Source organism: Siphateles boraxobius, unplaced genomic scaffold (assembly GCF_051911475.1).
Source record: "Siphateles boraxobius isolate OS27281-9 unplaced genomic scaffold, OSU_SipBor_1 7, whole genome shotgun sequence".
Lineage (NCBI taxonomy): Eukaryota > Metazoa > Chordata > Actinopteri > Cypriniformes > Leuciscidae > Siphateles > Siphateles boraxobius.
Genome location: NW_027509197.1, coordinates 18,836,591 through 18,862,184, shown reverse-complemented (window position 1 = coordinate 18,862,184; position 25,594 = coordinate 18,836,591). Strand labels below are relative to the sequence as shown.

The following is a 25,594-nucleotide window of genomic DNA, read 5'->3' as shown; positions in this document are numbered from 1 at the left end:
AGTTTCGACCCTGGCCCGAAAGCGTGGGGGTCTGCGAGCGAACTGCAGCGAATAGCCTCGCTTTATAGTGTTCAGTACCCACTGTGACACGTCCGGGATCATTTCCCATGCTTTCACACTTAAAGCTAGGGGAAGAATGATATCTGGGCTCTGGCCGCTGCGTGTGTGTGACACATAGCATGCGATGTTTACATGTGGGCACGCGCTCTGAGAGGCGCGCGCTCTCTACACACTGAACGCAATCTGAGTGCGCGTGTGTCGTGAAACGAGCCGTGCTTATGTGTAGGGGTGAACACTGGGTAGTGGTCACTTTTCCTACACTTATAACATCCACGGCATGAGCCGGGTGGTGTGTCATATGGCAAACAGTGTTTTTGAGTAGGGGTAAACACTGTACGGTGGGCACATAACCTACATTTATAACATCCTCGGCGTGAGCCGGGTGGTGTGTCACATGGCAGACAGTGTTTGTGAGTAGGGGTGATCACTGCATAGTGGTTCACACTTCCTACATTTAGAACACGTGCGGCGTGAGCCAGATTTCTTGGGGTGGGCCGTGAATGAGTGTGTGACACTGAACGGGCCGTGCTTATGTGTAGGGGTGAACACTGGGGAGTGGGCACATTTCCTACAATTGGTTGGAAAGGTTGGCCTGGTAAATTTGAAGCACAGCCATAGAGTGAAGCGCTGAAGCGGCCTGACCGGCGGCGGCATAGGTGCGACCGACGAGAGCCGAAGTAGTCCTGCAGGCTTTCGAGGGCAGAGCGGGTTTAGACTGCCATCCAGCAGAGGGCGGGCATAAATGAGTGGCTACCGGTTCCTCAACCGGAGGGATGAAGAGGTAGCCTTTGTCTTTTGCGCTGTCAACAACGGAGAGCGTCGAAAAGACAGTAGACAGCAGCCTGGCAGAAAATGGGTCCTTCCAGCTCTTAGATAGGCCTCATGCAGTTCTGGCAGGAAGGGAACGGCCTCGTCTGAGGCGTCGAGCGGCGACCGGGCCGTCCAGCCTGCTGGGTGCGGGTTTCTCGGGCAGCGGCCAATCGAGGCTGAGGTCTTCCATGGCTTTGGCGCACGCAAGGAAGGGGCGGGGTCCGGATTGGAGCCTGACCAACCTTCGCTCTGTGAAGTGGCAAGAGAGCAGCTGTCCTCTTCCGCGTTGTCCCCGTCCGACTCAAGATGCACAACGACAGCAGACGGAGGCTGGGTGGCCCGTCATCGAGGCGGGGGAACCAGACGGCGATGCACACAGGGAGATGACCGGCGTGCATTCGCTCACGGGAATGGCCTCCGGAACTCTCTGTGAACGACGCTATTTACGGCGCGGCCCAGACAGGACAGACGGAGGAGTGGGGTCCACGTCGAAAGCGGCTAGTCGAGTCTGCAGGGTCGACACAGCCATGGCGTCGCATTCCAGGCAGCCGCCTTGGGAAAGCACGAGGTCGGCGTGGGTCCGTCCCAGGCAGGAAACACACAGGATGTGGCGGCCCCCGTCGCTGAGAGGGGCTCTGCAAGAGCCGCATTTGGAGAAACGAGGCATTTGGGACAACGCCTCAGCTCTTTTTGTGAAGTGAGTTCACGGGGCGAACACACAATGCAATAATAGAAAGCATATGAGCACCGGATAGCGCAGCAGGAACGGCGGTGAAGCGGCGAGGATGGCCAACTCCTGATCTGCAAGCAGATGGCTCGTCCCACTGAAAAGGCTTTTTCTGACGGCGCAGGTTTCTCCAGAGATTCAGCGATGTGGTGTCTTCGCTGAAGAGGTGAAAAATCAAAGAACATCCCATCTGGACTCGGCTTATATAGACATAAGCCACGCCCATTCTGGCGGGACGTGACGCGTAGTCCATCGATAGGCTGCAGCAGTTGCCGCAGAGCAACCAATAGGCGCACAAGCTGCATTGCCTAGGTCTGCTCTGTGCAGCAATGCGTTTTAAATTAATGCAAAATCAAGGATAATTTTTGGCTTCAGTATTCTCGAGAAAAGGGGTTTTCCCGTAGCGTAAGCTAGCATATGCAAGACGAGAGTACTCTCGTAAGAGAACCCACACTACCTGATGTTTTCAATGTGTCCTCACAAGAGAGAGAAAATGATGGCCTGAGTGGCTCCAACATGATGTCAGAGACGGTAACATACATAATGATTTAACATTCATTCAGCATGTTCAGCATACATACTGAAATTGAATCGGAATGATTCACACTGCACGCTAAAGAGAATAAACACCAATCCAACTGAAAAACTTCACCGGGTTAGAGAACATTGTTCAACATGTGTTGGTTTTGACAGAATGCGTATTTCTTACATAACAACAATGTCTGATTCTGACATTCCAGATTCAAATATTTTCAATAATTTTCTATTCTTGACTGTGTATTTTTTTATACATAATTTTGGTAATAGATGAACTGTTAAATTAGTGAACTTGAGTCCCTGTAGTCGTTCAATTTGACTTTCATTTGCTGCTGTAATACATATGATATATTATAATATCTTTTCTAGATTAAGTGTAAAGACCAGAGTCCGAATTAAGTGTTTGAGGGACCTCCTGTTTGCAGATGATGCAGCTCTCACCACACATTCCGCTGAGGATCTGTGACAAATGATGAATTGCTTCAGCAAGGCATGCTACGAATTTAGACTCACCATCAGCCTAAAGAAGATGCAAGTCATGGGACACAACGTAAATCATCCATCCAGCATCTCAATCTCTGACTATAAACTTGAGGTTGTACACGACTTTGTGAACCTGGGATCCTCTATAGGGGCTTTCGCACTGTAGGAACCGTTTCATAGTTCCTAGAACTATTGGCGAAAGTACTCAGATTTTGGCGCGTTCACACCGCAGGAACTAGGAACTATTTTAGTTCTAGGAACTCCTTTTGGAGGATCTAAATTAGCTCCAACTTCAAAAATCGGGTCTAAACCATAGACTGTAAAAAAATATGGACGTAGTGTCCATGACGTCACCCGTAGGTTTCTGAAGAGCATTTTTGAAGCCTAAAGTGGGCGGAGTCGCTCGTCGCCATCTTGGAAGCGCGTCACAGTGCGTCACTCCCGGATAAACGAAAATGGGCAAAAAGGCGGGACGTGGGTGGAGTTGAGGTGCCTGGATGCTGCAACTACGCCCGCCTTGCTCGACGTGATAGAGTTTGCTCAGGCTAAGGACTCGGAGCTAATGTGCTACTGGCCTCGCGCTAAAGTGACAGCTGACTTGAAGTAGACCTAAAGCCAATAGTTAAAGTCCATGTTTTTGCCCTTTGAAATACTGTAATAGTTAAAAGACAACTAACCGTGAGACTATGTGTATTGTAATGCATTATTATTCTCATGGAGTAACTTACAATATTTGCTCTGAGCGTGTGTGTGACAGTGATTCATGCGCATACATGTCAGTCAGCGCGGCATCGCATGTCAAGTTCGTAGAGAGCTTTATTCAGTCCATTTCAAATTCTGATAGATATTACCTAAGAAGTTCAAGTAAATGCACTAGAAATCCGCGCTCATTTAAGGGACGAAGAGAAAGCACTGACACCTGCAGGATTTAATCTGACGGTAGTTTTTATTGAATACTAAAAAGTTAAATAAGCATATTATAGTCTATCTACTTCGTAAAATCAACAGTAACGTTACAGCAGTATGAGTGTGGCCTCTATACCTTAGACGTTTTTAAATCTGAACTCCAAAAAGCAACGATATTGTCAGACATCCATGACTGCATGTTCACAGAGGAAAACAACTGAAGAACAGCGCTGGTTGTTCTCTCAACACTCGACAACGACGGAATCCAACGGCGTGGGCGAAGGTATAAGGGCGGCGTGTAATAAACTGTATGAAATAATCCCGAAAAAAGTACAAACACGGCAGAGATGACAAGTTCAGCAGCTGGAATCAGCTGAGGTGATGTGATGGCTAACAGAGAGCAGACAAACGGCTAGTAACAGCAGCGGCAATCCACCTGTCACTCAAGTGGCCACGCCCTTGATTATGCAGCATTTTAAGGATTAATATAATTTAAACGGATGAGTTCTAAAAAAAAAAAATCACCCCCCTCACAGTTGTCATGAAGGGCAAAATTAGCTGTATAGACCAAAACAACTTAAGACACCAGGCTGTAAACATGTTTTTTTCTGCTGTAAAGTTGGGCATTTTAACATGGGGGAGATACAGATTTGACTCACTTTTGCTGCCAGCCTCAAGCGGCCAGGCGATGAATTGCAGTTTAATTCACTTCCGTGTTGGTTTCAAGAGAGAGACAGGGAGGTTGCCGCTTGATCTAAACCAGCACTATAGGAACTACAGTGATGTTAGTGTAAGCTGATTTGCCGAACATACACAAAACAGCAGCACCCGCCTTTTTTAAAAAGGCTGTGTTACACACAGATTATAGTCTATATACTCAACAAACTAACTCTACAAACATGGAAAACAGTGATAGATGGGCCTCTTAACCTTTGCGCTGAGGAGAAAATCCAACGTAACTTTAAGGGGACCAAGCAAAACATTATGTATTTCTGCTCAGCTAGCAACACTGGTTATCAATCACACGGCATATGCTACTAACTTTTCATTACTGTCTACTTTCTATGTATAATAGTTCTATCTAATAACATATTAGACTGTTAGACAGGTCATAAACTAATGAACACGGAGAATGCGAGCACTGTTTTAAGGCTCTGGTGTTCTCGGCGCCGTCAAAATAAAAGTCACAACAACAAGCACGACTTACGCCACTTCTGAATTCCTTCTGGCGGTGTGAATAGGGATGCAACGATTACAGATTTTGTAAGTACGATTATTGTCTGAGAAATAACGATTTAACGATTATCACGATTATTATGCATCAATTAATTTCACAACACTATATGTATAATATCACATGAACACTCAACACTAGATTTTCATGTGTTATTTGCCACAACACAGTACAAAATTATAAAATGACAAACGATAATCAATCTCTTCCTTTGGAATTAAAGAGAAGTGCTTTGTAAACATCCAGCATTTTTCTTTTAAAATAACAAATTAAGTCAATGGCTGCAGGGCTCTTTGATTGAAATAGATCACAAAATGATTAAGTGTTTAGTTTGTTCTAAATTTATTTTCAACCTGAGGTAGAAAACTTGATAACATGAAAACAATATCTTGTTGGTATTTGACTTAAAAACAAATAAAGGGATAATAAATCCCAATGAAAATAAGAATAAACAAAGTATTTGGCTCTATTGAATTAAATGTAAGCTAAATATTAACTATGTATTTCTTTTAAAAGAAAACAAATATAGTCCACATGTTATCCACTCCAATATTATTGTACTTATTTTAATACTCTTTTTTAAATTATTAATCCAAATTTTACATGTGCCTTTAGAAAATCATCTATTATAATCTCATTATTTTGGTTTGTTTGTTTGAAGTTTAAGTAAAAATTATAGAAAGAAACTGAGAACATCTCTCATGTAGTGTTATTAATAACTGAAATGCAGTTAATTGGTAGTCCTAGAAGTCTACACGGCCCTGATCTTATGTTAGTGTTTTACACCGGGCATATTAAAACTACAAAACCTAACATTTACAGGAGAAAGCAATAGGATATTAAGTTAAATGTTCACTGACTGAAACTCTTGAGAGCACGTCACATTCTGTTTTGCACAGACTTGGGTAACCAAAACATTCCGCTGTTTTTTGGTTGTTGTTTTTTTACGTTGCACTGAAAGCTAAAAGTTGCACGCCACGTTCTCCTTTTTCCAAAGCGCTAGGGCGGTTGCGCTCCGGAGGCGTCTGTCGTTGCTGTGTTGGTTCTTGACACTTGACCTAAGGTGCGCTTGCGGCATTATGAAAAGTAGAGATGTTTTTATCTCGATGCGGCGCGCACGCGCTTGGAAAAAACGAGCGCGCCGCTTCCCTTATGAGCGCGCATGCCGCACGCTTACATTTTAAATAACGAACTTGAGCGCGCAAAAGACGCGATCTGTGAACAGGCCCTTAAGGCGTTTTTTCGGTGGGAATAGAGCGTCGCTGCTAGTCCCTCTGCCATAGTGGTTGACGAGCACGGCATTAAGCTGGTGCACCGCTGGTGTAACCTTGTTTTCGTTTGGTGCAAAAGTTCCGTTCCGTGCAGAACACTCGGTGTAGCATAGTCTTTACGATTAATTAACCGTGACGTTTTAAAGCGCGGTTAATTGTGAAATCCGGTAATCGCTGCATCCCTAGGTGTGAACGCAACCAGAAAACGTTCCTAGGGGAACCATTAGTTCTCGAAGAACCACCCTGGTGGTTAGTTCCTAGAACTATCCGATACGAAAGCCCCTTATGAACTATCCGTGACATTAGTGTTCGCTGATTGGCCGAACGCACGCAAAACAATCACCCGCCATTTTTAAACACACTATAGCCTATATATTTACTCCAGAAACTAATTCTTGACCTCTTAACATTTACGCTGAGTAGAAAATCCAGCTTAACTTTGAGGGGACCAAGCTAAACATGATCATGTATTTCTGCTCAGCTAGCAACACTGGACATTAACCACACGGCATACGCTAATAACTTTCCATATATGGTCTACTTTCTAAGTATTACAGTCTAATAACGTATTAGACAGGACTGTTAGACAGACCATAACCTAATGAACACGAAGAATCCGGGCACTGTTTGTTTGCTCAGGCTCTGGCATTGTTAGCGCTGTCAAAATAAAAGTCAAAACAACAAGCGTGGCTTACGTCATTTCAGAGTTCCTACTGGCAGTGCGAATGCAACAGGAAAGGTTCCTAGGGGAACCATTAGTTCTCTGGGAACTACCCTGGTGGCTAGTTCCTAAAACTAAGTTCCTAGAACTATCCGGTGCGAAAGCCTCTTATGTCTGACTCACTGTCTCTGGATGCTGAGCAGGTAAATTGGGAAGGCTATCACAACCATGTTGTCTGAATGGAAGATGAGCGCATTCTGAAGGATTTCCTGTATGGCGAACTGTCAAAAGGAAGAAGACCAACAGGCAGACCCCACCTGAGGTACAAAGACATTTACAAAAGAGATCTTAAGGCTCTCGGAATCAACCCGGATTCTTGGGAAGCTACCGCCGCAGTAGACCTCAATAGAGACAGGTTGTGTTGAAAGGCCTCTCCAAATTTGAGGAGATGTTCAATTTGCAGACTGAAGCAAACAGGAAGGCCAGGAGCCAAGCTATCCAACCTGCCTCAGATTTCACCTGCATGTTTTGCAGCACAGACTGCCACTCCTTCAATTGGACTGTTGAATCACAACTGACGATGCGGCTGCAATGGTGATCCTCATCCGGCATGATCCATGTCTCCTGAGACTGGAGGATGCCTCGATTTGAACATTTTCAATAATTTTCTATTCTTGACTGATCTTTCATATATATATATATATATATATATATATATATATATATATATATATATATATATAAATTTGGCAATAGACGAACTGTTAAATGAATGAACTTGAGTCCCTGCAGTCGTCCAATTTGACTCTCATATGCTGCTGTTATATAGCCTGGTTCTACCAGACTCTCGTACATTTCATTTGTACAGAGAGTCTGGCACCGCTTGAGTGGAAGTGCGTAGGAGGGCGGAGCCAGGCTAGCTGTTATATATATTATTAACTTAAAAGGTGATTTTCTATAAAATGTAGATTGAATACTATCTTCTCTGTTGTTTAAAAGATTAAGGCAATTGTCATAGCTTGATAAAATGTTTAATTTTACACGACTTTTACATTTAATGACCCCTTAGCAGCTGTAAAATCACATTTTAACCAAAATGAATACACTCAAAGAGATAGTTCACCCAAAAATGAAAATTCTGTCATCATTTACTCTCAACCTCCTGTCAGTCTAAACTTGTATGGCTTTATTCTGTGAAACACGGGAGAAGATATTTTGAGAAATGTCTCTGTTTTTGTCCATACAATGGGAGTCAATGGTAACCAAAACTGTTTGGTTGCCAACAGTCTTTAAATTATCTTTGCGTTAAAGCAACATGAGGGTGTGTGAATGACAGAAATGTTTTATTTTTGGGTGAACAATCCCTTTAAGTACTGTAGTTGTAAAAAAACAACAAAAAAAAAAATATATAGTAATGAGGGCTGATTATCTATTGTTGGTGGCTCAACAAATTCCCTATAATTAGCAAATGATTAGTGCAATTTAGTTAACACAGTGTTAAAAGTTGTTGGCTTGTTCACATGTGTACACGCTGCAGCTCTTTCCAGAACTCTCCAATGCCATTTGAGAGCGCTCTCTCTGCCAGTCTCCGGCACTCACGTGGGGTAAAGCCCACCAGGGCAGTACCCTTGATAGCCACTCCATGGTGTCTAGCCAGCTCTGCTACACGTTCTGTGATTAGCGAGGCTGGAGCATGGCAAAAGTTTTGCCCTCCAATGGCAAAGCTTGGCCATTGTTCCTGACCATAAGATGAAGATGATGGAGGACCACCCTGAACACTCTCCACATTGCAAGCGATCTCCATAACACCTTCATGTGGTAGGGCCATGACTTGAACTCCAGGAATTCCACCAGAACTGGATTCACGGATTGCTAAAGCAACAATCCGGCCCAGGGCCAAATCTTGGGTATCGATGGTCACGTTACAGTTCATGACATAGGGGCAGGCGCCAACACCTGCAGAATAAATAGCTGTTATTTCTTTACTTTGGTGAGGTTCAAATAGTGATAGAGAGTTTGCATAAGTTAAAAATATGTCATCATTTACTCACCCAAATGTCGTTTCAAACCTATAATAATATTCTTCATGAAACCTGGAAGGTTTCTGTCCCTACATAGCAAGTACAGGTAACCAAAATTTGAAGAAACATTTTCAGCAGTGTTGTTATTTTTTCCCATTCATTTTCTCTTTAAGGATATAAAATAAACTTAAATAAACATGTCTATGACATGAACCAAACAAATCAACTTTATGAGGGAATAAACTACAATGATGCACTGCAAACAATATAAAATATATATTTTTTAAATATATTGCAAAATGTATATATTTACAAATGGACAGTGTTAAATTCCCTAAGAATTTATTTTTTTTAAACAAAGTTGAAATTGCTGATAAGTGCAAGAGAAGCATATACTCTTAAATAAAAATACTTTAAAAAAGTACTTCCGGAACCCATTTTTTCTCTGTTTTTTAATTGTGAAGCAAACTCTACCTTGTCGTTTCATTTTTGTTTCTATATATTTTGTGAATGCAGATTTGAAAAATAACCTGTAATGCCGTATCTCCTTGTGGCCTGTGGACCTACATCTGGTTGGATGCTGGACATATCTTTGACCTTTTTGAACCAGCCAATCTCCTTCCTCCTTTGAGCCAGACCTCGACGCTGAGGAGAATCAGCCCATCCGAACAAAAAAGCACTGGTACCTGCCACTCGTTCTGTCAGAGCTGTTGCTAATGCTAAACGGGAAAGACAACAGCAGTTGAGGTACATATAAAATGACAAGTTCACATTTGAAAATATTTATTTTTAATATGTAGAATAATAATAGTGCCCTTTAAATAATGGCATGCTGAGCCCAAAATAACTAAATGCTGTTTGTGCTCCATTAGCTTTTTTTCCCCTATTTTATTTATACTTTAATACTATATTGAAACCATTTCTGTACTTTGCAAAGTGAATATTCAGAGAATGCATTTTAACATTTCTTCTGTGCATGCATGGCCACATACCCTGGGCCTCTTTTCCACAATCCTCAAGGCCCACCTCCTCCCCCAGTGGATAGAGAGGCACCAGATCCACTGCACCCATGCATGGGTGGGTGCCCTCATGGACATTCATGTCAATCAGAGAGAAAGCACGCTCACAAGCCGACAAAACAGCCTCCCCTAAATTTTACAACAACAATACAGATTGGCCTCTTCTGTACAATTACTTACAAAGCAATTGTTCTCAGCAACTGGACATGTATTAAGAACGACTGGAAGGACGAACAGGCAACTCACTTAGTAAGTCAATGCTTGCAACAATAGTGATGACAGAGCGATTGTAGTCAACATCATTGAAGATGTTCAGCACTGTGATGCCTTCCCGCTTTTTTCCTTATGAACGACAGATTCGGACAGTTGTCACAAATAACATGCAATGTCTTCAGATACAGTTTAATGACCACTTTGAAATATTATTTGGTATATGAAGTAATTAATAAAGGCAAAATTAATAGAGCCATTCCATCCATTGCGGTTTCTCACCATGTGTGTCAGTGATGGCTGCTCTTGCCACTGTCTCCACCAGGTCTCTTCTCCGAGCTTCCGAGATGTTCAGGAGACATGCAACCAGCCGTCGACCAAGAGCAGAGCAGGACATCCCTCAAGAGAGCAGAAACACAGACCCCAAACCTGGTGACTATCAGCTAGCCCAGGAACGCCTATTTAAAGAAAAGAAAAAATCGTGTTAATACTTTATAATAACATTACTTAAGAACATTAACATAACCTAATAAAGTAATTTTAAACACTATATTTAACATATAGAAAATTTGAAATTAGTTGACAGAAAACTCATGAACATTTAAGTTATATAGGTTTAATTAATATTTTCCACAAAAGGAATGACTTTCAAGGCTGAATAGTTGTGTAAACATATTGATCAGTTTCTTTCTAACAGTCCAAAGTTTATCATACTCGTAGCTACAACAAAGAGGCATCGTAGATTATTTACTAATACTTTTTTACTAATACTCTTAACTGACTGATTTGTAATCACGTTCACAAAAACATCGTACTTTCTTTCCATGCACAAACTTACTTGAAGGCGTGAGACTCCAGAAGCACACATGCTCGCAGCTGTTTCCGCTATAACCTCCGGTTCTATTGAGCCGAAACTTCTCAATGAATCAGTTTCACAAAAATTGTCTGATCGAAAAAAAAAACTTATTGCGAATGTGTTTACGGCTTATTTACACAATTGGTTATGAATATAATTTTATTTAGCAAATAGGTAATCAAATTTATTTAGTAAGTTTAGTAAGTAATTTATTAGGCTAAGTAGCCTATGTTTTTAGTTTCAAAACTTGTTTTATGATCTAAATGGCAACAACAAATTGATAAATAAAGTAAGATAAAAACATTAGCAAAACACTGCCTATAGAACATTTATTGCATGTAAAATGCCACGTCAATATGTTTGGGAAATCGTATTGTAAATAAATCGCTTTTGAACCGGTTCTTTGACGCGAATTGTTCAAAAGAACCGTCTGAACCGACATGAGTCATGCATAAACAACATTCTCCGCCCTCTAAAGTTTAAAAAGAAACTTAGATTTTGGACATTAGATTAAACATGGTCATGCCGCATTAATCACTACAGTGTTCTAGTCATGCAGTCAATCTAAATGCGTTATGTATCAGCACTGCCGCTGTTCATGAATGCTTTTTGGCTCCGCGCATGCGCAACGTTTTTGACGCTACCCCAAAGCGCCACTTGGTGGGGTTTAATATAAACAAATCATAAGCCAGACATTTCATTATCCTTAACTGTTCGGTTAATTTTAAAATGCCAAAATTAACGACCGAATGCCCACCGGATTATCCTGGATCATGGGGCGTTTCTTTTTGCGCCTGTTTTGCAGTGATGGTTTCGATCTCAATGCTGCAGCTCGTGCAGTCGCCGCTGCATAATCCATTTTGCTCATGAGAAGTATCCGATCAGTTGTGGCTTGTTTATCGCTAGGCGCTATAGCGAGAAAAATGAACTCCGCAGCGGGGCTGTGCGTTCCCGGGACATCCGCTGCTGAGCCCGGGCTGCTCCGCCTGACTTCAGTACCCGGTCATGATCAAAACCGCGTAAACGATGTTCTGCTCTTAAGACCCACCACGGAAACGCGGAGACGATGCGACAACGAAACAGAGAACCTGCAGAACGACCACGTAGTCTTCTTTCCTGGAGACATTCAGGTGCATATCATCAATCCTGAACCTGTCATGGTACCACGACTGCATGCCCTCCTAAATTACTTTCGAAACAATAATGCGTTATTTAATAAAGCTCTCGACTGTGTCAGGAATTAGATATTGTTCATAGTGTATGAAGTCCTCTTATTAGACTAATATGCCTATTGCGCGTTCTGGGGACCGTGAACCAAGAAACCTCTTGGATTATTCAATTAAATCAGCTTCTGTTGCGAACTTGCGACTAATAAGGAATATCTATATTTAGTTTTTCATTAGAGACGAAACAGACCAAAGACACGTTTTAACATCATACTGCAGAACAGCATTTATTTTAAACAGAAATGTTTTGCAACCATTTTGATCTATTAAATGCATTCTTGCTGAATAAAAATATTAATTTCTTTCAAAGTAAAAAAAACCTTACCGACATAAAACATTTGAATCATAGTACACTCATGCCTCACAGCTATTGAATAGGCTATATGTCTGAATAAATGGAGCGTTTTTCTTTTAGATAAAGTGAAGACATGCATGCACATTTAGTCCTACTGTTTTGTTCTAGAAGAATATTAGTTAAAGCTTTAATATACTTGAATCATGATAATAGAAAACTAGGAATTATCAGGGAATTTTAAAATGGTGATTTCCAGGCCTGGTTAGAGTCATAGAAATTAATAATATTTACACAAGTCATGGAAATGACAATAGTAAATATGTTTCTGTGCAGGTGTAAGTTATGTGTTCATCGTTCATTGTGAGAAACTTCCCTTAATCTCTGTTTAACAAATTACAAATGACAGTCATAAACAACATTCATTGTTCAAAAGGTGTGTGAACCCTATTTTCGATAATTAGTCTTCATTAAACATACATGCTGAATTTCTTAAATTTCTCTTCCTCTTGACTATTCATCCTATCTTCATAATGCAACTTCTCCTCATCTACTATCCAGAACTTCCAGCAGGAAATGGCCCTCCAGCCTGACGCTACCCCATGGCAGTCCTGGAGCCTGGAGCGTGTCGCCCTCACCCTGGGCCACCGGTTTCCTGGCTGCCATATCTGGCTAGTCCGCGCATCCCACATGTACCTACACAAGTTCAGCTGCTATCAGAACTTTGTAGAGAGCAACCTGTTTGGAGCACCAGAACACTCTCCCGACTATGGAGGCATTCGCCACCTGAGGGCACTCCTGGGTCATGGCATGCAGCGGGCTGGTCTCCCAAATCCTTTACCCCCTCTTAGTGGTACAGCCACCCCTGGCCCTCTTCCTGTAGGTTTCACCCTTACCATAGTGGGTTTCAGTAAAGGATGTGTTGTTCTCAATCAAATAGTGTATGAGCTGGCTGGAGCTCGAGCAGATCCAGAACTGAGGCTGTTTCTGGACAGTGTCTCAGACATGTACTGGCTGGATGGAGGACACCCTGGAGGCAGTGAGACGTGGGTGACCAATAAATGTGCTCTGAATGAGCTGGCCTCCAGTGGGGTGACTGTCCATTCCCACGTCACTCCTTATGAGGTAAGGGACCCGATGAGGGCATGGGTTGGGCGAGAGCACCAGCGCTTTATAAAGACTCTGGAGGATCTGGGTGCCCGTCTGAGCCAGAAACTGCACTTCGAGGAGGAGCCGGCGTCCATTGAGAATCACTTCAGAGTCATTCAGGAGTTCTGACTATGCTTGATCTATGCTTTCAAGTCTTAACACGGAGTATATTCTTTGTAGAGCAGACAGCTTTGTATTGCACTGATGTATTAGTAAAAAAAGAGCTTTGGGTTTTGCCTACCCAACATTCATAAATAGGAGAGAAGATTGAAGCTTAAAGGGTTAGTTCACCCAAAAATGAAAATTAAGTCATTAATTACTCACCCCCATGCTGTACCAACCCCGTAAGACCTTCGTTCATCTTCGAAACACAAATGAAGATATTTTTGATTAAATCTGAGAGGTGGATCACTGCTACATAGGCTGCCAGAGGGAATGAAACTTGACAGCCCAGAAAGTCATTAAAGAACATGTTTAAATATTCCATGTGCCTACAGTGGCTCAACTATAAGTTTATCAAGCGACGAGAATACTTTTTTTCCGAAAAAAAAAAACATAAATAACGACTTTATTCGACTACTCCTTTTCTTCCTTGTGGGCCTGAGACGAGAGTTCAAGAGATTTCCACGACGCATGCGCGAGAACTGAACAAGAAGTATTAGAAGAAGAACGTCCTCTTCTCAGTTCTCGCGCATGCGTCGTGGAAATCTCTTGAACTCTCGTCTCAGGCCCACAAGGAAGAAAAGAAGTAGTCGAATAAAGTCGTTATTTATGTTTTTTTTTTCGGAAAAAAAGTATTCTCGTCGCTTGATAAACTTATAGTTGAGCCACTGTAGGCACATGGAATATTTAAACATGTTCTTTAATGACTTTCTGGGCTGTCAAGTTTCATTCCCTCTGGCAGCCTATGTAGTAGTGATCCACCTCTCAGATTTAATCAAAAATATCTTCATTTGTGTTCCGAAGATGAACGAAGGTCTTACGGGGTTGGTACAGCATGGGGGTGAGTAATTAATGACTTAATTTTCATTTTTGGGTGAACTAACCCTTTAAAGGGATAGTTCACAGAAGTAGTGAAATACTGTCATCATTTGCTTGCCCTCGTGTCATTCTAAGCCAGTAATACTTTGTTTGAATGTTAAAAAGGTGTTAGAGGTGTCGTAAAATGAATCCATATGAAGCAAGCAGTTTGAACCTTGTGAGGAGATACGACCACTTTATATGATGAACAGATTTCATTTAGGCTTCCTTTTATTCACATATAAACACATACACGGAGCACATCACGTATGGTAAACACGGAATCATGCACTAGAACAAACCTCATTGGTTCTCGTCCATCACACATTCAAGCTTCTGTGACGCGTTTCATGTATGTGTGTCCATCTAATCTTCATCATTTAAAGCAATCATGTCTCTTCACAAGACTTGGATTAAACTGCTTTATTCATGTGGGTTCATTTTACAACACCTTTATGACCTTTTTGGATCTTCTAACTCAAGAGATTTGGTTACTTGGATTTTCAATAGAGGGAGAGAAACCTCTCAGGTTTCATTAAAAATATCTTAATTTGTGTTTCGAAGATTAACAAAAGTCTTATGGGTTTGGAACATATGGGTGAGTAAATTTAAATTATGACTGAATTATTATTTTTTTGGAGGGTGAACTATCCTTTTAATGACCTAACTTGTAACACATTTAGCTGCCTGACATTAAGCCTTATTGTTTGCCTGTTGTATCTACTTACATAGGCATTGTCGATATACAGTACTAGGATACTTGTTTTACATAGTCTATTTGGAATGTAGATATGCTTCGTAAAACCATAATCTCTTCATGTTTAACGGGCTCCCATTTCCTAAGAGAGGAAAAATTAATTAACTATCTGAAAGTGGTTATTAAAATAATTTGTTTTAATGTTGTTACAATAAATTATTAAGCTTGGATTTTTATTTCAAGTATTTGTATCCTAATGATATATGGATACGTTTCAATGTAAAAACACTTTGTAAACTTCCTGGCCCTGCTAAGGAATATAATTAAAACATTGCAGACAGGCAAATCTACTAAAGAGCAGTTACAGCTCCAAACTGTACTTCATACGGATCGTCCCATATACGATTACATTGGTTTAATTTGGAAATCAAATCAAAGAATCTAAGGATCTTCCGTTGAAATGAAATGTATAGAATATATTGTTGGTTAGATGAAAAACAAAAACCTAAATCTTTAAAATATTTTATTTACTGACTCATTCTGTAATGTTTTATTGACAGTAATGGTAAGTACCTAAAACTCTTCCAGTATTGAATCTCAGAAGACTATACTCTAGGTGGCGCACTTTATTTGGAATGTACTGTATTGGCTATATCACATACTAATGAATATGCGGATTTTGTAATATCCTCAATATAATATGATGAATGTACTTCCTGCTTCATATTTATTGCTGATGTAATCCAATAAAAATGTTTGAAATGTTTCAGTGATCTGTTTAATTAGAAAAATGAACTTTAAATAATGCAATTGAAGTTGATTCAACAGGAAAAGGTACATCAAATCCACAGCTGGCATAAAGGTTCAAGATGTTAAAAGGAATATATAAAATTAGTATGTTATTATGATTAAAGGCATAAAAATGTTAAAAGTTAAAATTATTTAATAATTTTTAGTCACAGTGGCTTTACTATCCTTTTATTATTAGTTCAATAAATCAATGTGATAGAATGAGGGATGATTTTTTTTTATTGCTTTGTAATGGGTCATAAAACAACAACATACAAAATCGATATTAATGGTGCATCCTTTACAACTCTACTCTCAATGGCTTTATTAGAATTTGTAATACAATTGAACGTCATTTATTATGGTATATATAACTTAAAATACACAGTTTTCATCGTATCTTCCATTATCAGTTTTCACTAAGATAGTAAGACAGTCCACAAAGTTATCCCGTTAAGTGTCTTTACAAAGTTGTCACAAGCTTTCTGCAAATACCCCAGTTACTGCTCAGAAATGCACTCCAAAGTCTGGCCTATTTTGCAGCTTCAAATAACTCATGCCCCTATTGAGGCCGTTTCCCAGGCAAGAAATAGATTCATGTTTTCCTTTAAGTTGACGGCATACAGTGAGCACACGACCGTAACAAGAGCCTCTCGTCTTCGGAGACAATAGCTCTATTATGATTTCAGACTGGTGACATCTCTGGGAAACCGTAAGGCCCTGAGCACACAAACACACATGAGCGCTTCACACCTCTTTAAACAGAACAATAACTGAAGGGTTCGACCTTCAAGACTAAATTCTGCAATACTAACATTTCCAGTTATATCAGCCACTCAGAAAAGCTGTCAATTATATTAAACCAATATACCCTCAGCTGTTATATTACACCTAGTTATATTTTCACTGACCCTCATATGTTGCATTACTGCATACTTTCTGATGTGCACAAATCTTCTTCCAAACCATTTTTCCAGCACAATAACATTCACTTGCCCTTCATTCTAAAATGTACACTCCAAACTTTCATTACAACCAAACATGCTTCACTGTCTGACATAACCATATAATTTCAACAATATTAAAATTCAACAGCCAACATTAATTACCCATCTTTTCATGCCCTACATATACAAAGACCATAAATATAACTTTAACACAGTTTTCCTTTCTTAAATGCATTGCATATGTATCCCCGTTAAGTCCATACAAATAATTTATTTTAAATACACCAGGCCATCAGTTTAAAGGGTGTACCAGTATCTCAATTAAAACAGGGCAAACATTAATAATACATGCACATACATGTGCTGCACTGGTATTACATGAGATCAAGTGAGGCTGTAGGGCTCAAGCATAGAGGAAAACAAGTGCACACAAAGGCACTCGAGAAATATACACCGGTAAACTGCAGTTACAGCTAACCCTGAGAATAAGGCTCAGAATGAATGAGTACAGAAACCTCCATTAGTTAATGGCATTAGCTTAAAAACACCTGTACAAAAAAGGTAACAAAACCCTGAATTACCTCAGATTGGTGCATAGACAAAAACTGTCATTTTAAGATTTTGTATATCATAGGCCATCACAGACATTGAGATGTTAGGCGCCTGCCATAGGAGAATGCTAGAATGGTACTTAATAACAGTTTATTATACAATATGTTGGCAGGAAAAAAAGGAAATATTTAAAACAAGAATGATTTTAAAAACAATTGATAGACTCGATTTGCTAAATAATGCTGTTACAAATATTTTCTCATATTTTAGTCACAGAAACACATATAATAGAGGGTTTAAGTGCTTTCCTGATTTTCTTTAGTCATTCTCTAGAAGGAAGTTCTGTGACCAATACAAACACATATTTGTGTAATCCAGGGTGTGTTGTACGTGTGTGTGTTGAGTCACATTTTTAAAGAGCCCGCTAATGTGTCAATACCACACGAAAGGAGAGGATGTAAGTCAAAACACACACCCATACATCGAGGGCATTCCAGTACTGAACCTTTCCAACAGAGTCTCACGAGGTTTTTGAATGAACAAGGTCTAATCATACAACCAGAACTCCCTCTGACACTGAGACACAGAGAACAAAGACTGACATTAGTTTGCTTAAACACTTACATCTTTCATTTAAGCAGAATTAAAAACCACTGAATCCCCTGCTGCTCTCAAGCGTCTGTCTTTTTCAAATATCTTTTTGTTGCTTTAAGTGCAGTAACGGAATTAGTGTCTAGATTAATATGGGCTAAGATCTGCATAATAGTTAAATTGATACTGAATGGAGATTAAAATAAAAAATATATTCAAATTAATAATTTAAAATCCCAAAACATTGAGACAGGACAGCAACAAAGATATATAGATTCTCACTATTATAGCATTAATATTACACCAGATCTGGCCCTTTTGTGAAAAGATCATCTTTGGTCAACCAAAGGATGGTGAAAAGAAGCATGTTTGCTGGTGCCGTGTGGGGGAATGTACTAAAGGACCAAAATTGTGATAATGCTATTCAGTGCAAGTGCATTTCCCTTTAGGATCAGCATAAGTGGTCACTGTCAGCCGTGGCTGACATGTCCTCCTCAAAACGAAACCTCTTGGCATGTGGCGAGTCCAGAATGTTCTCTTTGTCTTCAGGATCCTCGGGTGGCGCGGACCACTTCCCCCCGAAACTCCTTTCCCGGGGAGTGCGTGGGGTCACAGGGATTGGATCAGAACCTGGAAAGTGGAACCATAGCCAGGGATGGGTCATGCAGTCGGCTGCACTGGGACGATCCCTGAAAAAGTAGGGGAGAATTCATGTCAAGGACTTTGATATGTGGTTAAGTTGAAACTAATCTGAAACTATCGTTAAGAACCGTAATAAAACCAAAGTACATCAATTAATGACAACAAGTGCAAATGTAAAATCTTAACTCTATAGAAAAAAACCTTTTTCTTTCTGTTAAAACTTTTTCTTTCCATTTATCCTAAACAGTCTATTTTGACCTAATTTATTCTCAATTGTTTTGTCTTTTCTACAATTGTGAATGCATGTTTGAAGAGAAACGAAAAGAAAATGAAACCTGGACTTTATACTTTGTGATAGCCAACAGTTACACAATATATGGGAATGGAGAAAGTCAATATCTGAAAACTTTGAGCCATAAAAGAGTGATCATTGGACAAGTTCATTTGTAAGCCTATTTATATGTTTGCAATGACTTCATTTCTAAAACACTGTAATGCATAATACAACAATAATGACCTAGAATAATTACTGTTTTGGAAGTGGGGAAGGGTATTACATAACACTTATTATATGACTCTTTATTTAGAAGCAGTACATAATTTTGACAGTACAATGACTGAGCTTTGCAAACAAACTTCACTTCCTCCAAGTGTCTGAAATGAGAGTCACTCACTCTGGTGCTTTGACCAGCAGTTTCTGGATGAAGTCGACAGCCAGCTCAGACACCCTTGAGAAGGCCTCTGTGCTGTAGTCCACGTTCACCTGGGATACGTTTAGGAAGGTCTCCTGTTTATCCTCGCCCGCGAAGGGAGACTCCCCTGTCACCAGCATATAGGCGATCACACCCACACTCCTTAAGTCAACAGATACACAATCAGTTTAAAACCATCTTTGACACATCAACAAAAACCTCTATGAACATGGATATTCCTTTAATAGCATAAAGTTGTTAGACTCTAGTATCAAATTGACTTCAAATCTACTGTTCAAAAATTTGGGCTTTAGTAAGATGTATTATTAAATTGATCAAAAGTGATGGTTAAGACATTTATAATGTAACAAAAGATTTGTATTTCAAACGAATATTGTTTCCATTCATCATAGAATCCTGAAAAAAAAAACATGTCACACAAATGTTTTCAACTTTGATAATAATAAGAAATGTTTTTTGAGCACTAAATCAGCATATTGAAATATTACTGAATCGTGTGGATCATGTGACACCGAAGACTGAAAAAAAAATAAAAGAAAAAAAGACTGCTTTGCCATCACAGGAATAACGTTTAACAACAATTTACAATATTACTGTTTTTGGTTTATTTGTTTTTTTGATCAAATAAATGCAGCCTCGGTGAGCCTTTTCACAGCCGTTTCAAAACCATTTTAAAAAATCTTACCCCAAACTTTTGAACAGTAGTGTATGGCTTTCAAATTGTTCTATTTTTGTCTTTACTTAACAGAATATAGTAGACAACAATTCTCACAACCAATTAATTTCCACAAACTGTGTATAAAAAGAAAAATGTCTATTGACCATTGAAATTTCCATGACCTTCCACAAGTTTATTAATGTCCATGACATTTCCAGGTCTGGATATCGGCCAGTGGGAACCTTGTATATTGAAACACCTGATGAAAAAGATTAAGACTCACCAGAGATCTGTTGCTGTGGTGATTGGTTCATAGTTCAGGATCTCAGGGGCTGGATATATGATCAAAAGCAAAACGACCAAATACATTACTTTCATTGAGCATGAACTCTTCTGCTATAATGAGACCATGAACACAGAGTTATGTGTGGATTTGAAGATGAATGACGCTGAATAAACCTTACCTACGTACTCAGGGGTTCCCAGAATCTCTCTGAGCTCCCCAGCAGAGCCTAACCGGCGGGCCAACCCAAAATCCACTATCTTTATATCACCCATTGGGCTCAGATTGGTCAAGAGAATATTCTGGGGCTGAATAAGAGAATACATCGTCTCAATAAATACAACTAGTGCTATTTAGAAGAAATGCACATAATCAAATTGAACAAGAGTAGCATCAGGCAGATCATAGTTTAAAAGGCTGTAATTTCAGTACAGAATGTGTCCAATGAAAAGATGTTAAAAGCAGCCGTGCATCTAACCTTCAGGTCCAGGTGGACAACGCTGCTCTGATGGAGTAGATGAACGCCCTCAAGCATCTGTCTGATCAGACGGGTGATCTGACCTTCAGGAAGTAGCTCCTCTGACACACAGTGATCAAATATCTCTCCACCCGCCGCACTAAGACACACACACTTTCAGGGTTATTCTTAGTACTGAACCCAACGATCATTTTGTGAACAGGGACATGCAACTGATGCTTCTAGTCACAGCACTCACTATTCCAGCATTAGAACGAGGTCGTGATCGGTCTCATATACAGCATACAAGTTCACCACACGAGGGTTGTTCTTCGCTGACTCTAGAACGGCGATCTCATGAACGACCTCCGCCCTGCAGTCGCGACCTCGTCGCCGCTTCTTGATGAACTTTGCAGCGAAGACTTTCCCTGTGGCCTTTTCCACACAACGCTTCACTACAGCAAACTTCCCCCTGAAGGAGGCAAACAGAGAACACAGAGAATAAAAAAGAGGTAGAGAAAGATTAAAATGAGTATAATGGAAGCTAAATGTGACATGTGGAAAATTTTGAGAGATAAATAAAGTACCTAAATTTGTAATATCTGTCACAGTGCGCACGCATTCAGTCACACCTACAGCAGTTCTCTCATTCACACCAAAGCTCTTTCTGACACAGATAGCCTAGTTATTAACTGAGTCAAACCCTCCATTAGATGTTCTCACCATTTAATATCAGGTTAGATGACTGATGTGAGCCAGTCTTTACTCGAGAAACTGCAATTACTGTCACAGCATGAACAGGTGAGACATTAGGCCACAAGCATATACTCAAAATCAATTCCACAATTCTTTGGACCAGACCATCACCTTTATAAACCATTTTGTTATAATGTATAGGATGCATCGTACTGAATGTTTAGCCGACCGTTAGGGTTGGGCGATGTTCCCTAAATTGGCAGTTGACGATGTTTCAAGCAAAACATCGCGATGGACGATGATATCGTGGGGGGGGGGGGGGGGGGGGGGCTACGGAATCGCGCTGACCATCACGGAGAGAGAGAGAGAGAGAGAGAGAGAGAGAGAGTAGCTACTTCTACTGTGTTTACGCCACGGGAATACTCGGCTTGGCATTTTGAAGTAATTCTGTTTATTTGGCCGTTTAGGCTCGCAACCGAAGACAAAGACTAGCCTACTATGCTCGCGTGTTGCGCTCGGAGCGTGCGCAAGCACGTCTTCATTTTTTTTATTGTTTGTTGGTAAAGGGTGAGAGACCAGGTGTGGCTCGCGAGCCAGGTCCCCAACCACTTGTGTACAGACGAACACGAACTGTCGTGAGACTGGGCCGGTCTGACAGGGTGGGGGGCGTGGCATCGCGATGGTGGCTCACCATCGTGATGTCGGTCAGCCATCACGATGGACGATGATATCGTCCATCGGCACAACCCTACCGACCGTACTGCATATTGCATACTGTATTGAGTTAGATATTGGAACCAAATCAGAGGTAGAGAGTAAAATTCACAATATATACACAAACTACCGGTCAAAGGTTTAGGCTCATTTCTGAACAAAGTTTTACATACTCACAAAGCCTACATTTATTTGACAAAAAATACAGTAAAAACAATAATATTGTGAAATATTATTATTTACAATCTAAAAGAACTGTTTACTTTTTCAAAATATTTTCAAAATGTAATTTATTCCTATGATGGCAAAGATGAATTTTCAGCATCCATTACTCCAGTCGTCAGTGTCACATGATCGTTCAGAAACCAAATCGAATCAAGTATTATTAATTTGCTAATATTAGCTTGATATTTTCTTCAGGATTCTTTGATGAATAGAAAGTGCAGAAGAACAGCATTTATTTGTTGAATTAAATAGAAATTAAACTATAAAATTATTTTCAATAATATTTCAATTAAGTCACTTTTTATCAATTTAATATTTTCATGCTGATAGGATTCATTTCTTTCTTTCAAAAAAACTTCAAAACTTTCGAACGGTGTATATATCTATATGATAAAGAAAATTAAAACCCACCCATGAGTAGAATTATTATTCAAGTTTGATATTTATATGATTTCTTAATTTGTTATAGTGGCAGACCAGGGAAACATCTCTGATATTTACAGGTTCTCCATCAGAAGTAAAAATGTACTTAACCAATAAACTCCATTCTCACTGGTTCTAGGCTAATTCAAGACAAAATTGCTCTTTGAGCAACTTTGCAAGTTATCTTTTCATAAAACCCATAAAAAATATCACAGTATTCAACTTCTGAAGTGAACAGAACTGCACCTTCTTCTACAGAAACAAAAAACAAAACATCTTCACACTGACAAGTTAAAACTCTAAGTGAACTGTGAAATTATTTCCTGTTAACAGCACAGCCGGTAGCATAAAAACAGCCCGAATATGGCTGTAAGCAAATGGTATGAGAGAAAGAGGAAGAGGCCAATATTACTTCCTCTTTCTCAGTATTCACAGTACAATCTACAACACAACACAAAACTGGGTCTGGTTCCCACATGGGTTTCCTTCCTGCTAAAAGCTCCAAAGCCTTGCCGTAGAGCTTTAGCAATGACACACACACACGCACGCACGCACGCACACACACACACACACACACACACACACACACACACACACACACACACACACACACACACACACACACACACATTAGTCACAGTTCAGTGAGCAAGGCCTTTCCAATCCTGAATAGTACAGAAGCAGGACAGACTCCAACTCCATACGGCAGACAACCTTCAGTCCTACTCAGTGACAAAATAAACCAAGGAAACCTCTATACTAAACCTGCTTAACTGCTTATAATATGAGACCACAATATTTGCCTATATGGCAATATATTCCAATTACTTGCACATTAGCAATTAGATGAAATAACGTGAAAATTTATGTTTTTATTTAGCAATGATGCATTAAATTGGTCAAAAGTAACAATAAATATTTTTAAATTTACAATAATTTATATTTAAATAAATGCTGTTCATTTGAACTTTCTAGCCAACATTGAATCCTGAAAAATAATGAATCAGGGTTTCCACAAATATATTAAACAAAACAATTATTTTCAAAGATTGATAATAAGAAATGTTCTTTGAGCAGAGCAGCAAATCCACATATTAGAATGATTTCTGAAGGATCCTATGACACTGAAGACTGGAGTAATGATGCTAAAATTCAGCTTTACTATCACAGGAATAAATTACATTGATTAACATATATTAAAATAAAAAAAGTTATTTTAGACTGTAATGATAAATATTCTAACTATATCATGCACGTATATTATAACGTGTAGAGCAAAGATAAGACTAACAGGATATAAGAGGACAAAAACCTGCTACAGTTCTGTAATCTGACAGTAAGTTCTTCTGTATCAGAGAATTACAAGAAATACACAACAACCACATTCACGGACTGACGGACAACATACCGATACATTTGTACATTACTGCACTGAGCATTAGTTCTGCAGTTACTGTATTGTTTATCAACATATGAAGACATTATTATAATAACATCAAATGAAGCATTTTAAGAAGGAAACAATTAAAGAGACACATCCTTCAGGTAATGAGAAGTATATTTACACACCTGCCAAGTTCGTCGCTCATGTCAAAAACGGCGTCCAGAGGATCCGTGTGGATGTGAGTGAGGATCTCTGACAGCAGAGCCGAGGATCCACTGCGACTGTCCAGTCTCCTCCGGGCCATCATCACCAGCGAGTGTCCAGTGAAGAGTGCAGACTGCTTTTATCACTTCAACACCACTATGCTCATGTTCAGAGTCACCACCAGTATAAAAAAAAAAAAATTAAAAAAAACACCTACTACCACCTGCCTCTTGAAACGGCTTCAGAACGAGACTTTAGTTCGCGCCGCGGTTAGTTATCCAGAAAGTGTTGCCAATAAATAAATTCACTTAAGTTAACTGGTGTGAGTTCAGTTGAGTTTGAACACGACAACTGATGCTAAGAGCCTCTAGCTAGCGCAGATTAGCTCATTTAGCCCTACACGATTCCGCAAAACTCCTGGATTAAACTCTATTCTTTATTTAGACGAGCGTACATGAAGATTCGTCTCATTTTGTTCAAAATACAAGCCGACCAACAGACAGCGCTTCCTTTCACGCAGGACAACAAAATCACGACACTAAGTTAGAACTGACACCCTCTTCCCTTTCTCACGGAAACAACAGCAGCTGTAGTTCAACTGACAAATAAACCCTGAATGAAGCTGAACGAAGCGTAAACACGCTCGTCTGGCTAGTTCATGCTGAAGTAAGCCGTTTTGGGGTTCTGCGATTCAGATCTTGTCCGCCGGTGTTTCTTCAATTTCAAATTCTGCTCTGACTGATACCAGTACGAGAAGTGAGGCACTACGTCACCACCAACGTCATCATCACGGTCGTTAGAATTCGCCCCTTCTCAGATAGATAGATAGATAGATAGATAGATAGATAGATAGATAGATAGATAGATAGATAGATAGATAGATAGATAGATAGATAGATAGATAGATAGATAGATAGATAGATAGATATAGGTAGCTATACAAATATGTCTGAAATCAATAATTTGGCTTCTTAATGTTATGGCCGATAATCGATAAATGGCAGATATTACTATTAAAAAAATAAGTAAAACTTTTCACTCGAGTATGCGATCTTAAAGTTAAAGCACTCTTTAATATGCCACTGTCTCTTTAAATTAGTGCTATATAATTATGTCAATTTTAAAGTAAGTGGAAAA

The 25,594-nt window shown here is 39.8% G+C and overlaps 3 protein-coding genes across 7 annotated transcripts; 1 reads left to right on the top strand and 2 right to left on the bottom strand.

Annotated features, from left to right (window-relative positions):
* Positions 1-7,704: 7,704 nt before the first annotated feature.
* ftcdnl1 (formiminotransferase cyclodeaminase N-terminal like 1) lies at positions 7,705-11,905 on the bottom strand. Of its 5 annotated transcripts, XM_077216262.1 has the most exons (7): positions 11,553-11,905; positions 10,778-10,884; positions 10,222-10,397; positions 9,976-10,071; positions 9,703-9,858; positions 9,241-9,429; positions 7,705-8,645 (listed from the first exon to the last, which is right to left on the bottom strand). In XM_077216262.1, exons 3-7 carry the CDS (start codon positions 10,334-10,336, stop codon positions 8,206-8,208), a joined length of 996 nt encoding a protein of 331 aa, XP_077072377.1. In that variant the 5' UTR covers positions 10,337-10,397; positions 10,778-10,884; positions 11,553-11,905; the 3' UTR covers positions 7,705-8,205. The 5 variants fall into 5 exon arrangements, with proteins under 5 accessions (XP_077072377.1, XP_077072379.1, XP_077072378.1 ...); XM_077216264.1 differs by lacking the exon at positions 10,778-10,884 and having other exon boundaries at positions 11,553-11,648; XM_077216263.1 differs by lacking the exon at positions 11,553-11,905 and having other exon boundaries at positions 10,755-10,840.
* On the top strand, positions 11,662-13,730 carry cunh2orf69 (chromosome unknown C2orf69 homolog). The gene is made up of 2 exons (XM_077216259.1): positions 11,662-11,925; positions 12,875-13,730. The coding sequence occupies exons 1-2, from the start codon at positions 11,662-11,664 to the stop codon at positions 13,589-13,591; spliced, it is 981 nt and encodes a 326-aa protein (XP_077072374.1). The 3' UTR covers positions 13,592-13,730.
* A 2,460-nt stretch (positions 13,731-16,190) lies between these two features.
* Positions 16,191-25,252, bottom strand: stk17b (serine/threonine kinase 17b (apoptosis-inducing)). Its single transcript, XM_077216261.1, has 7 exons — positions 24,439-25,252; positions 21,071-21,283; positions 20,833-20,971; positions 20,536-20,662; positions 20,355-20,403; positions 19,375-19,554; positions 16,191-18,747 (listed from the first exon to the last, which is right to left on the bottom strand). The coding sequence occupies exons 1-7, from the start codon at positions 24,558-24,560 to the stop codon at positions 18,510-18,512; spliced, it is 1,068 nt and encodes a 355-aa protein (XP_077072376.1). The 5' UTR covers positions 24,561-25,252; the 3' UTR covers positions 16,191-18,509.
* Between the last annotated feature and the right edge of the window lie 342 nt (positions 25,253-25,594).